Raw genomic sequence first — 11853 nt, 5'->3', positions numbered from 1 at the left:
ATTTAAAATTAATTTTATGAGTGAAGAAATATATTGAAATCCTGTAAGTGTCTGAATCAGGGGAGAGTATTACCATTAATTTTCAAAAATGCAACTCTGTTCTCTGTTATGTCTTCTTTTTCTAGAAATGGAATATCTTATGGAACTGTGGTTTTTGAGAATCTTCCAATTGACTTTGATGTTGGAGAAATACCTAATATCATTTTCCTTTCTAGTCAGAATATAGTGAATGGGATGTTTTATTAAGGTTTATTCTTACACATCAACCCTTTTGCTTCATTCAGAAAGATAAGAAAACATGACTTTGGTTTAAAAAAAAAAGGGGGGTATTCATTTTGAAAGTGGTCTTGGATTAATTTTAAAAAAGGTATTCAGGCCAGGCTCAGTGGCTCAGTGGCTCATGCCTATAATCCCAGCACTATGGGAGGCTGAGGCGGGTGGATCACCAGGTTGAGAGATAGAGACCATCCTAGCCAACAAGAGAGAGAGATCTTCCTGGCCAACATGGTGAAACCCCATCTCTAGTAATACAAAAAAATTAGCTGGGCATGGTGGCAAGCACCTGTAGTCCCAGCTACTTGGGAGGCTGGGGCAGGAGAATCGCTTGAACCTGGGAGGTGGAGGTTGCAGTGAGCCAAGGTCGCACTTGGCGATAGAGGGAGACTCCGTCTCAAAAAAAAATAAAAAATAAAAAGTATTCAGGTTTTTTTCCTTTTAATTAATAGACTTTATTTCTTAGAGCAGTTTTAGGTTTAAAGAAAAAATTGAACAGAAGGTACAGAGAATTCCCATATACTCTCTCTTTCCTCACCATCCCCAAACTCATGGTTTTCCCTATTACTGACATCTTGCATTAGTTTGGTACACTTGTTACAATTTATGAACCAATATTGATACATGATTATTAACTAAAGTCCATAGTTTGTATTAAGGTTCTCCCTTAATGTTGTATAATTCTATGGGTTTTGCCTAATGCATAATGTCACGTATCTACCATTAGAGTACTATACAGAATAGTTTCACTGTCCTAAAAATTCCTCTATGTTCCACCTATGCATCCCTCCCCTCTTCCTGTTAATCTCTAGCAGCCACTGATCTTTTTACTAGCTCCATAATTTTGCCTTTTCCAGGATGCCATAGAGTTGGAATCATACAATATATAGGATTTTTAGATTGACTTCTTTCACTTAGCAATAAGCATCTAAATTTCCTCCAAATCTTTTGGTGGCTTGATAGCTCATTTCTGTTTATTGCTGAATAATACTTCATTGTATAGATGCAGCACAATTTGTTATCCATCCACCTATTAGCAAATCTTGATTGTCTACAATTTTTGGCAATTATGAATAAAGTTGCTATAACATTTGTTTTCAGGTAACATATGAGTTTTCAACCCATGCAGGCAAATAACCAGGAGTGCAATTGCTGGATTGTATGGTAAGACGATGTTTAGCGTTGTAATAAACTAACAAACTGTCTTTCAAAGTGGCTGTACCATTTTGCATTTCACCAGCAATAAAAGAGAGTTACAGTTGCTCCACAGCCTCATCAGCATATGGTATTACCAGTGTTTTGGATTTTAGTAGTTTAAGAACGTAGTGGTATCTCATTGTTATTTAAAATTTGCAATTCCCTAATGACATACGATGTAGAGCATCTTTACGTATGCTTGTTTGTCATCTGTACATCTTTAGCAAGGTTTGTTCAGATCTTATGCCCACTTTTTAACTTGGTTATTTATTTTCCTTTTGTTGAGTTTTAAGAGTTTTTTGTATATTTTGGATACAAGTCCAAACTTGTTTATCAGACATGTGTTTTGCAAATATTTTCTCCCAATGTGTGGCTTTTCATTCTCTTAGTTGTGTCTTTTGCAGAGAAAAGTTTTTCTAAATTTAACGAAGTCCAACTTAGCAATTTTTTCTTTCATGAATTGTACTTTTGGTGTTGTATCTAAAAATTCATTGACAAACTTAAGGTCAACCTAGAATTTTTCCTATGTCATTTTCCAGAAACTTTACAGTTTTCCATTTTACATGTAGGTCTAGAATCCATTTTGAGTTCATTTTTGTGATAGGTGTAATAAGGTCAGAGTCTAGAAGTCTAGATTTAATTTTCTTTGCATGTGGATATCTAGTTGTTCCAGCACTATTTGCTAAAAAAAAAAAAAAATATTCTTTATTGAATTGCCTTTGTTCCTCTGTCAAAAATGAATGACTATTTATGGTGGCTATTGTGTGGGCTTATTTCTGGGCTCTAAATTCTGTTCCACTGATCTGTTCGTCTATTCTTTTGCCAATACTACACTGTCTTGATTACTGTAGCCTTGAAGTAGTAGTAGTGTCAGTCCTCTGAATTTGTTCTTCTTCAATACGATACTGGCTATTTGGTTTCGCCTTTCCATGTAAACATTAGAATCAGCTTGTTGATATCCACAAAATAAGTTGCTGGGGTTTTGATTTGGATTGTATTAAATCTATAGGTTAACTGGAAAAAGAACTGACCTGTTAATATTGAATCTTCCTTTCCATAAACATGAACTATTTCTCCATTTATTTAGATTCCTTTGTTTTATTTCATTTGAGTTTTATAGTTTTCCTCATATAGATTTTATACACATTTTCTTAGATTTATACCTAAGTATTTCAGTTTTTTGACGCTAAAGTAAATGGTAATTTTTTTTTTTTTTTTTTTTTTTTTTTTTTTTTTTTTTTTTTTTGAGACAGAGTCTTGCTCTTGTCGTCCAGGCTGGAGTGCAGTGATGCGATCTTGGCTCACTGAAACCTCCGCCTCCCAGGTTCAAGCAATTGTCCTGCCTCAGCCTCCCGAGTAGCTGGGATTATAGGTACCCACCACCATACCTGGTTGATTTTTGTTTTTCGTTTTTTGTTTTTTTTTTTTAGTAGAGACGGGGTTTCACCTTGTTGCCCAGGCTGGTTTCGAACTCCTAACGTGAGGTGATCCTCCTGTCTTGGCCTCCCAAAGTGCTGAGATTACAGGCGTGAGCCACCACACCCAGCCAGTATTGTGTTTTTAACTCAAATTCCAACCGTTCCTTGCTGTATACAGGAAAGAAACAGACTCTTGTACATTAACCTTGTATCCTGCAACTTTGCTATAATAGCTTATTTGTTTCAGGAGATTTTTTGTTTGGTTGTGTTTTGTCAGTTCTTTGGCATTCTCTTTTTTGCTCTTGTCCTTTGTTTCTGTATTGTCTTCCACTCATTTTCTGTCTTCTTTGGTTTTAATTGAGCAGTCTACATAATTCCATTCTTTCTCCTCTCTTAGCATATCTAATTATACTTCAGAAAAAAATTTTTACTGGTTGCCCTAGAGTTTGCAAATATACATTTATGACTAATCCATGTCCACTTTCAAATAAGATTATACTGCTTCACTGGTAGTACAAGTACCTTATAACAGTATTCTTAATTCCTCCATCCCATCCCTTTTAACAATGCTGTCATTCATTTCTGTTTTCCATAAAATAATCCAGAATACATTTTTACTATTCTTTTTCTGAACAAACTATTATGTGTTAGACCAATTAAGAAAAAGAAAATATTTTATTTTACCTTTATTTATTCCTTTTATAATGTTCTTCCTTTCCTTATGTGGATTCAGTTTTCTGATCTATATTATTTTTCTTCTTTCTGAGGAACTTCTTTTAACATTTCTTGCAAGGCAGCTCAACTGGCAACAAATTTCCTCCATTTTATTTGTCTGAGAAAGTCAGACTTTCTTTTGAAGAAAGAAGGATAATGTACTCCTTTAATTTTTACTCCAATACTTTTGAAGGTTAATTTCACTGAGTACAGAATTTTAGATTGGTGAGTTTTTTCTTTTAACACTTTAAGTATTTCATCTCACACTTTTCTTGCTTGCACGGTTTTTGAAAAGAAGTTTGATGTAACTCTTATTGTTCCACCTCTATAAGTAAGGTGTTTTCTCTCACTCCCATACTCCCTTGCCCCTAGCCCCTTCTTTCAAGATTTTCTCTTTGTCTTTGATTTTCCACAGTTTTGAAAATACTATGCCTAAGTGTAGATTTTGAAGATTTTGTTTATTTGTTTCTTTAAGAGACAGGGTTAGGCTGGGCACGGTGGCTCACACCTGTAATGCCAGCATTTTGGGATGCCAAGGCAGGCAGATCACCTAAGGTCAGGAGTTCGAGACCAGCCTGACCAATATGGTGAAACCCGTCTCTACTAAAAATACAAAAATTAGCCAGGCGTGGTGGCAGGCACCTGTAATCCCAACTACTCGGGAGGATGAGGCAGAAGAATCGCTTGAAACCAGGAGGCGGAGGTTGCAGTGGGCCAAGATTGTGCCACTGTACTCCAGCCTGGGTGACAGAGTCATACTCCGTCACACACACACACACACACACACACACACACACACACACACACACACACGCGACAGGGTCCCGCTCTGCTGCCCAGGCTGGAGCACAGTGGTGCCATCATAGCTCACTGCAGCCTTGAACTCCTGGGCTCAAGCAATCATCCCGCCTCAGCCACCCAAGTAACTGGGATTACAGGCACATGCCACCCACTCAGGCTAATTTTTTATTTTTTGTAAAGACAGAGTATCCCTATGTTGCCCAGGCTGGTCTCTAACTGTCCAACTCCTGGGCTCAAGTGATCCTTCCACTTTGGCCTTGAAAAGAGCTGGGATTACAGGCACAAGTCACCATCCCTGGCCAGTCCAGGTGTAGACTTTTTTGTGTGTTTATCCTGTCAGTGCTCTCTGAGATACCTGGATCTGTGGTTTGGTATTAGTCATTCATTTTGGAAGATTCTCAGTCATTATTTAACTATTTCTTCTTTCCTTGCCCTCTCTCTTCTCTTTTGATACCTTCATTACAGTTAGGTTATAACTTTTGTGATTGTCTCGCACCCACAGTACATGAGTATTCAGTTCCGTATTTTTCATTTTTCTTTTTTTTGCTTTGCATTTCAGTTTTAGAAGTTTGTACTGACATATCTCCAAGCTTGCTTATTCTTTCCTTGGCTGTATCCAGTCTATTAATGAGCCCATTAAAGGCATTTTTCATTTGTTCTATTGTTTTTTATTTCTAGCATTAACTTTTTATTCTTTCTTAGAGCTTCCATATCTCTGTGTACATTACCCATGTGTTCATGCATGTTACCCACTGTTTCCTTAGAACCCTTGGCATATTAATCATATTTATTTAAAATTTTTGGTCTGAAATTCAAAAATCTCTGCCATATGTGAATCTGATTCTGATGTTTGGTTTGTCTCTTCAGACTGTGTTTTTTGCCTTTTAGCATATTTTGTAATTTTTTTGTCATCGTTGTCATTGTTGAAAGCCAGACATGCTGTATCAGGTAAAAGGAACTTAGGCCTTTCGTGTGAGGTTTCATGTTTATCTGGCTAAGAGGTAGGCTTTGTTACTGTTCGTGGTGTCAGAGGCTAAAATTTCCTACTGTGTTCCTGTTTTTGCTTCTTATGTTGTCTTTGGATGTCCCCAGAGACTCTTAAAATAGGGTCTGAGGTTTGAGTTCTTTTAGCTGTAATGCCCCGTTGTTACACAGGAGCTCTTCTGATGTGGTGGTAAGGTGAGGGGGAGAGGAGAGCTTTCTACGGTCCTATGATTAGGACTCAAGTCTTTTATTGAGCTTGAGTTCAGTATTTCCCTTCTCCCGTGTGGAAGGCTAGAGCTGACTAGAGTTGGTAATTTCCCTTCCTCCAGATTGGTTAGCCTTTGGTAGATTCACTTGGTTAGGCTCTGATAGAGAGTTTCCCTTGAGGCCAGGTCTTGTTAAGAACAGAGAGCCCTGAGAGTATTTAACGATGGTTACTTACCCCTTCTCCCTGGCAAAAGCAAAGCAGATTTTCCTCAGATCTTTACAGTGAGAATCTGATAGGATTCATGGAGGTGAAAGTGAGGTAAGTATTAAGGTCCCTCTCAGACTTCAGCCCTTCTAAAAACCGTTGGAGTTTTTAACTCTCAAGCTAGTCTGCACTGAGCCTCCAGCAATTTCCCAATTACAGTTAAGTGTTCCTACTGATGTTGGCTCCAGCTGTGAAACCAGCTTCAGCTTCTGGCTTCTGTGCCTGGGCTCCGCTCCTGGTAAACTGTGATTCTCTGAAAAGCTGGGATTCTCTGTATCTATCTGTCTGTCTCTCTAGTTTTTAGGGCAGTAGTTTTTCCTGTGACCTCAATTCTCTGGTGGATCTAAGAAGAGTTATTGATTTCAGTTTGTTTAGCTTTTTTTTCTTGTTGTGAGGATGGGAGTGACAACTTCCAAGTTCTTTACATGTTGAACAGGAAACTGAAAGCCCCTTGGTGTTCCTTTGTAAACTCATCTTAGAAATATTTATCATATTTGAAAAGTGCCAGTATCAAATTTTCAGTCTGTTTATATTCCCCCTAAACTCAGATACATATACATTTTATTTTGTGGTCTGCGTGCGGGTGTATGTTTTGTTGTTGTTGTTTTTTAAGATACAGGGTCTTGCTCTGTCAAGGGTGGAGTGCGGTGGCACAATCATACCTCTCTGTAGCCTTGAACTCCTGGGAGAAAGTGATCCTCCCGCCTCAGCCTTCAGAGTAGCTATGACTACAGGTACTAACCACCAAGCCCAGCTAACTCTTAAAATTTTTTGTAGAGATGGGAGTTTCACTTTGTTGCCCAGGCTGGTCTCAAACTCCTGGCCAAAAGTGATCCTCCTGCCTCAGCCTCCTAAAGTGTTGGAATTACAGATACTTTGTGTTTTGATTCTTGAAAGGAAAAAAAAAAACAAAGATTTTTAATGCCTCTTATCGTCTAAGCACTTTCCTTCCAAACAATACCCTTTTCCTGCCATTGTTCTTGTTATGAATAGCTTAAAGAAAAAGAAACAACAAAAGGTAATAATAGGCCAGGAATCATTTACTGAATACTAGGTCTTCTTGCATAGTTTGATATCCTATAAACTCTGTGCATCTGATGCATTTCACTTTCAAAAGGCTCAATGCTCTATATTATTTAGTAGTAATCAAAATTTCAAGTTTTACCTAGCCTCCTGATTCACTGTCCAATTTCCTACTAAATATGGGTCAACGGGGTCATCTGCAAATCTTGTAGTCTACTCAGAAAGTTCTGCTAAGTTAGAAAGTGATTAAATGACTGTTTGTTAAGATATACTTACATAGTAATAACCTAAATGCATTTGTTAAGTGGTTGTAAACAGGTGAATTTAAAATGTTATCCTATACGAAATTTTCCTTTTTGGTGTCTTATTTAATAGCATTGTTTGAATTAGGGGATAGTATTTGATGCCTTTGTAACTATATGAAAATTAGTTGGTTGAATATTACTGCTTTCCATGTTCATATTTATATTTGTATATATACATATATACATACACATATACTACTTTCCTTTCCATTTTCATATTTATATTTGTGTATACACATATGAACATATACATAAAAATATATTTTATACATTTTTGAAAAGGAAAGTTAACTTTAGGGCAAATTTAATGAATGTTCAAAAATATTTTTTGCTGATCAAATTATCACTGTGTTTTAAACTTTTGAAATGATCCAAAAAAATTTTTAATGACTTAGAGTTACTGTTACAAAATGCTTGTCTTTTGATGTCACAAACATTATATACTATAATCACTGGCCAGAGAGAATTGCTATAAGTATAATGAAAAGGGAAATGATTGAAGATCTCTGCAGCTATCCTCATAAATGAGGGTGGGAACACGATGGGCGGTTCCAAAGGTGAAAATAGAGAATATATGTGGATTTATATTAACATAATTGGTATTCTTGGATAGTTAAAAATGGCTAAACTGTAGGAGAAGCCCGAGTAATTACTGTTAACAGAGGAATAAATTTGAGGGCAATAATAATGATAACAGGCCAGCACTGTGGCTCATGCCTGTAATCCCAGCATTTTGGGAACCCAGGTGAGCGGACCACCTGAGGTCAGGAGTTCGAGAGCAGCCTGGCCAACATGGTGAAACCTCGTCTCTACTAAAAATACAAAAATTATCCAAGTGTGGTGGTGGGCGCCTGTAATCCCAGCTACTTGGGAGGCTGAGGCAGGAGAATCATTTGAAGCTGGGAGACGGAGTTGCAGTGAGCCGAAATCGCACCACTTCCCTCCAACCTGGGGGACAGAGCGAGACTCCGTCTCAAAATAATAATAATAATGATAATAATAATAATGCCCCCAACAATACTAAGAGCTAACATTTACTGAGTGCTTACTAGGCACCAGATATTGTTCTAATTATACATGTATTATCTCATTTAACCATCCATAATACTGTGGTATAGACACTTTTTACATCCATTTTATAAATAAGTAAACTGAGTTATGGAGAGATTAATGATTTGCCAGTAAGTTTCAAAGCCTGTGTACAAGCTCACGCTTGATTCTGGAGCCAGTGTTCTTTTTTTTTTTTTTTTTTTTTTTTTTTTGAGACGGAGTCTCGCGCTGTCACCCGGGCTGGAGTGCAGCGGCCGGATCTCAGCTCACTGCAAGCTCCGCCTCCCAGGTTTACGCCATTCTCCTGCCTCAGCCTCCCGTGTAGCTGGGACTACAGGCGCCCGCCACCTCGCCCAGCTAGTTTTTTTTTGTATTTTTTAGTAGAGATGGGGTTTCACCGTGCTAGCCAGGATGGTCTCGATCTCCTGACCTCGTGATCCGCCTGTCTCGGCCTCCCAAAGTGCTGGGATTACAGGCTTGAGCCACCGCGCCCGGCCTGGAGCCAGTGTTCTTAACACAGTATCTTCAGAACGTTAAACTAAAAGGTTTTTAATTTACAGAATGATTCTTTCCACAATTAAAAAATAAATTAGGAGTAATTATTTTGAGTTCTTTCTTCTCTTCAGGCATTTCCCATGGTTCTTTTCAAGACATAATACATATCATTTAGTGTTGTAGATCTGAAAAAACAAAAGTAGCGTGAAGACCAAAAGTTTTTTAAAGAGATGGAGTCTCGCTATTGTTCTCTAGGCTGGAACTCCCAGGCTCAAGGGATCCTCCAGCCTTACCCCTCTGAGTAGGTGGAACCACGGTGTCCGCTAAGGTCAATGTTGAATCGTGTCTTTGTAGATCTACTGACCAGTTAAAAAGAGGTGCTGCTGTATACATTGGTTTTTGTCTTATCAAAGTTTGATGCTTTTATATAGACCATTGTTTTTACATGCTAATACAATTGAAAACCACTACAGATATTTATATTTACAACCCAAAGCTAGGTTTTAACAAGAAACTCATACGGCAAAGGTGAGAAGTAAAATAATTTAGCGCCAAATAGAGATATATGTGCAATGCTCCTTTGTTGGGCTCAAAATATATTCTTTTGTTTCATAAGACTGACAGGCTTGAAGCCACTTTTATATCCATTATGCCTCCAAAGACAAAAATGATTACGTTTTATTTAGTAGCTTGCAAAGTTGCCAAAGACCGTTTTTTCTACTCTTTCCCCGAAATTGGTTTATATGCTTATTAAAGTAATTTATACCTATTTGTGAATGCTTAACATAGTTTCAGATTTTAAGATTTCCCTGCAACTTTATTTCCCTTGAAGTTACAGCAAGAGGAGTTAATTTTTATTTTTAATTGCATTTATTCAGTAATTAAACTCCGCCACAGAAAAACTTAGTGGACAAGGTGAGTTCCCCTGTGTCCCATGGCAAAGGTGCAGTGGGACCATAACCATGACATTGACTCATGGTTAGGTAACCTGGCAAGGAAAGACCCCGTTGTAACACATCTGAGCAACGAGACCAAAGAAGGGCTTGCTGCCACGAGGCGAAGTCCGCTTTTTTGAACAGAGAGCTCAGCAGAGTTGGGCGGCAGTCACGCTCAGCACTGCGGCCGAGGAGAAAGAGAGCGGCAGCATTACATTACTGCACGAAGAGTAGGAAAATATGATGCAGGTTTGGGACCAGGCAACCGAAACCCCTTCTCAGCAGCGCCTCCCAAAGCCGGGCACCGCCTTCCTTAGGGGAAGGCGCAGAGTCCCCAAACCCGCGCTGAGCCGCGCCCCCAGCTCCTTTCTCTTTCCTCCGCCGCTAAACACAGACTACCACGTGAGCGCCGCAGCGCGTCCCAGCTGTGCCTCAGCTGACCGCCTCCTGATTGGCTGAGAGCGACGTGGGCTGGCCGCCTGCGTGGCTCGCCATTGGCTCTCGAGGAACCCGCCTCCACCTCAGGTGAGGCGGGCCTGCGGGAGCGCGCGCCGGCCTGGGCAGGCGAGCGGGCGCGCTCCCGCCCCTCTCCCCTCCCTGCGCGCCCAAGCGCGCCTCCGCCCTTGCCCGCCCCCTGACGCTGCCTCAGCTCCTCAGTGCACAGTGCTGCCTCGTCTGAGGGGACAAGAGGATCACCCTCGCCGTCGCTTCGGCCAGTGCGTCGGGCTGGGCCCTGACAAGCCACCTGAGGAGAGGTTCGGAGACGGGCCCGGATTTCGGCGATTACCGCCCGCTTCTCCTGCTTCTGGTCTCACGAGGTGTTTCCCGCCTCGCACCCCCACCTCTGGACTTGCCTTGCCTTCTCTCTCCGCGTGTGGAGGGAGCCAGCGCTTAGGCCGGAGCGAGCCTGGGGGCCGCCCGGCGTGAAGGCATCGCGGGAACCGATTCACCATGGAGGGCGCCGGCGGCGCGAACGACAAGAAAAAGTAAGCCCATTCCCTCGGCCGGCCGCCGGCGCCCCCGCCCGCCGTCCCGCCCTGGGCTCCCGGGCCGGCCTCGGCGTTCCTGGGGGTGGAGGGGGCAGCCTTTTTGTTTCTGCGGCTTCTCCCCTCCCCTCTCTTTCCCCCAACCTCGCCGGCCGGGCTCCCCCGCTGTCCACGTCGCCATCTTGTCGTGGGGGGTGGGAGACGCCTCGAAAGTGCTTTCAGGGGCCGGGATCTGAGCCCTGCTTGCCCTCCCCGCCGGCCGTGGGGGCCTCGCGCCGCCCACCTACCCGCCTCAGAAACCCAGCCTGCTCTGTGGCCGCATCCGGAGGGGACTTTACCCAGCCCGAAAACCCCGGGAAGAGAAATGAACTGCAGCTCCGTAGCCGCGGTTTGCACCCGGAGCTTCCGCTCCTTCCCGCCCCCATCCTCTCCGGTTCCATTGAAAACTCGGCCCTGGGGCGGACCCTGCACGCTGGTCCTGGCTTGCTAGTGGGCTTGGGGCCCTGAATTCCCGACTGAGGGACTCGCGTGGTCGGATGCGATCTTGTCCTGTAGTTGTCCAGCCGTCGCGGGTGTCTTTGCCTTTGTGCATCCTAGGGATTTGCCGCGATGGCCTTAAGATGCGAACTTTTTAGTTTGCACGTGCAGGTTTTGTTTCGTTTTAAGCGCCTTAAAAAAAGTTGCCTAGACTGAGAGTCAGAGTAATGGGAATTTAGAGAAATAGCAACATTTTAAAGAGAACTTTAGAATTGGATACATGAGTTCATATAACCTGTCACGAGAACGCAGATAGTATAAATGAATACATGCCTCACTCATTCTTCAAATAATGAAAATGTAGGGGCTGGTTAAATGTAGGCAGACAGTTTTAATGATACTGAAAAAAGTATATGATGAGTGAATGAAATGCGGCACTAAAATGTTGCAAAAATTTTCGAACTCTGTCTCATTTTCCTGAAATTGAAGTATATTAAAGGAAAACCTTCAACATATATCCAAAGTAAGTTAATCACTCGGTTAGAACTTAATGCAAGTTTTATAAATCACCTTGAAGTCTGAGCCTAAGGGGTACATTAGAGATTAAGAATTGTGAGTTGGACCACTGGTATTAAGAGCGGACTCCGCCATCCCCCAACACACACACAATTTTGTCCACTTTGGTATTTTAACTTTTAAGGAAATCATTTAAGGAATTGAAGA

General features: G+C 41.3%; 1 protein-coding gene across 3 annotated transcripts in view; it reads left to right on the top strand.

Annotated features, from left to right (window-relative positions):
* Positions 1-10163: 10163 nt before the first annotated feature.
* HIF1A (hypoxia inducible factor 1 subunit alpha) overlaps positions 10164-11853 on the top strand; it is a 52324-nt gene continuing 50634 nt past the window's right edge. For 2 of the 3 annotated variants that reach the window (XM_030929928.1, XM_030929927.1), the window contains exon 1: positions 10211-10653. In XM_030929928.1, the coding sequence (XP_030785788.1) occupies positions 10619-10653 (35 nt within the window). In that variant the 5' untranslated portion in view covers positions 10211-10618. Of the gene's footprint in view, positions 10654-11853 lie in introns of all 3 variants that reach the window. The other variant, XM_010354649.2, reaches the window with a different exon arrangement.

This window comes from Rhinopithecus roxellana, chromosome 5 (assembly GCF_007565055.1).
Source record: "Rhinopithecus roxellana isolate Shanxi Qingling chromosome 5, ASM756505v1, whole genome shotgun sequence".
NCBI classification, from domain to species: domain Eukaryota; kingdom Metazoa; phylum Chordata; class Mammalia; order Primates; family Cercopithecidae; genus Rhinopithecus; species Rhinopithecus roxellana.
This window is presented reverse-complemented; position numbering and strand designations above follow the sequence as displayed.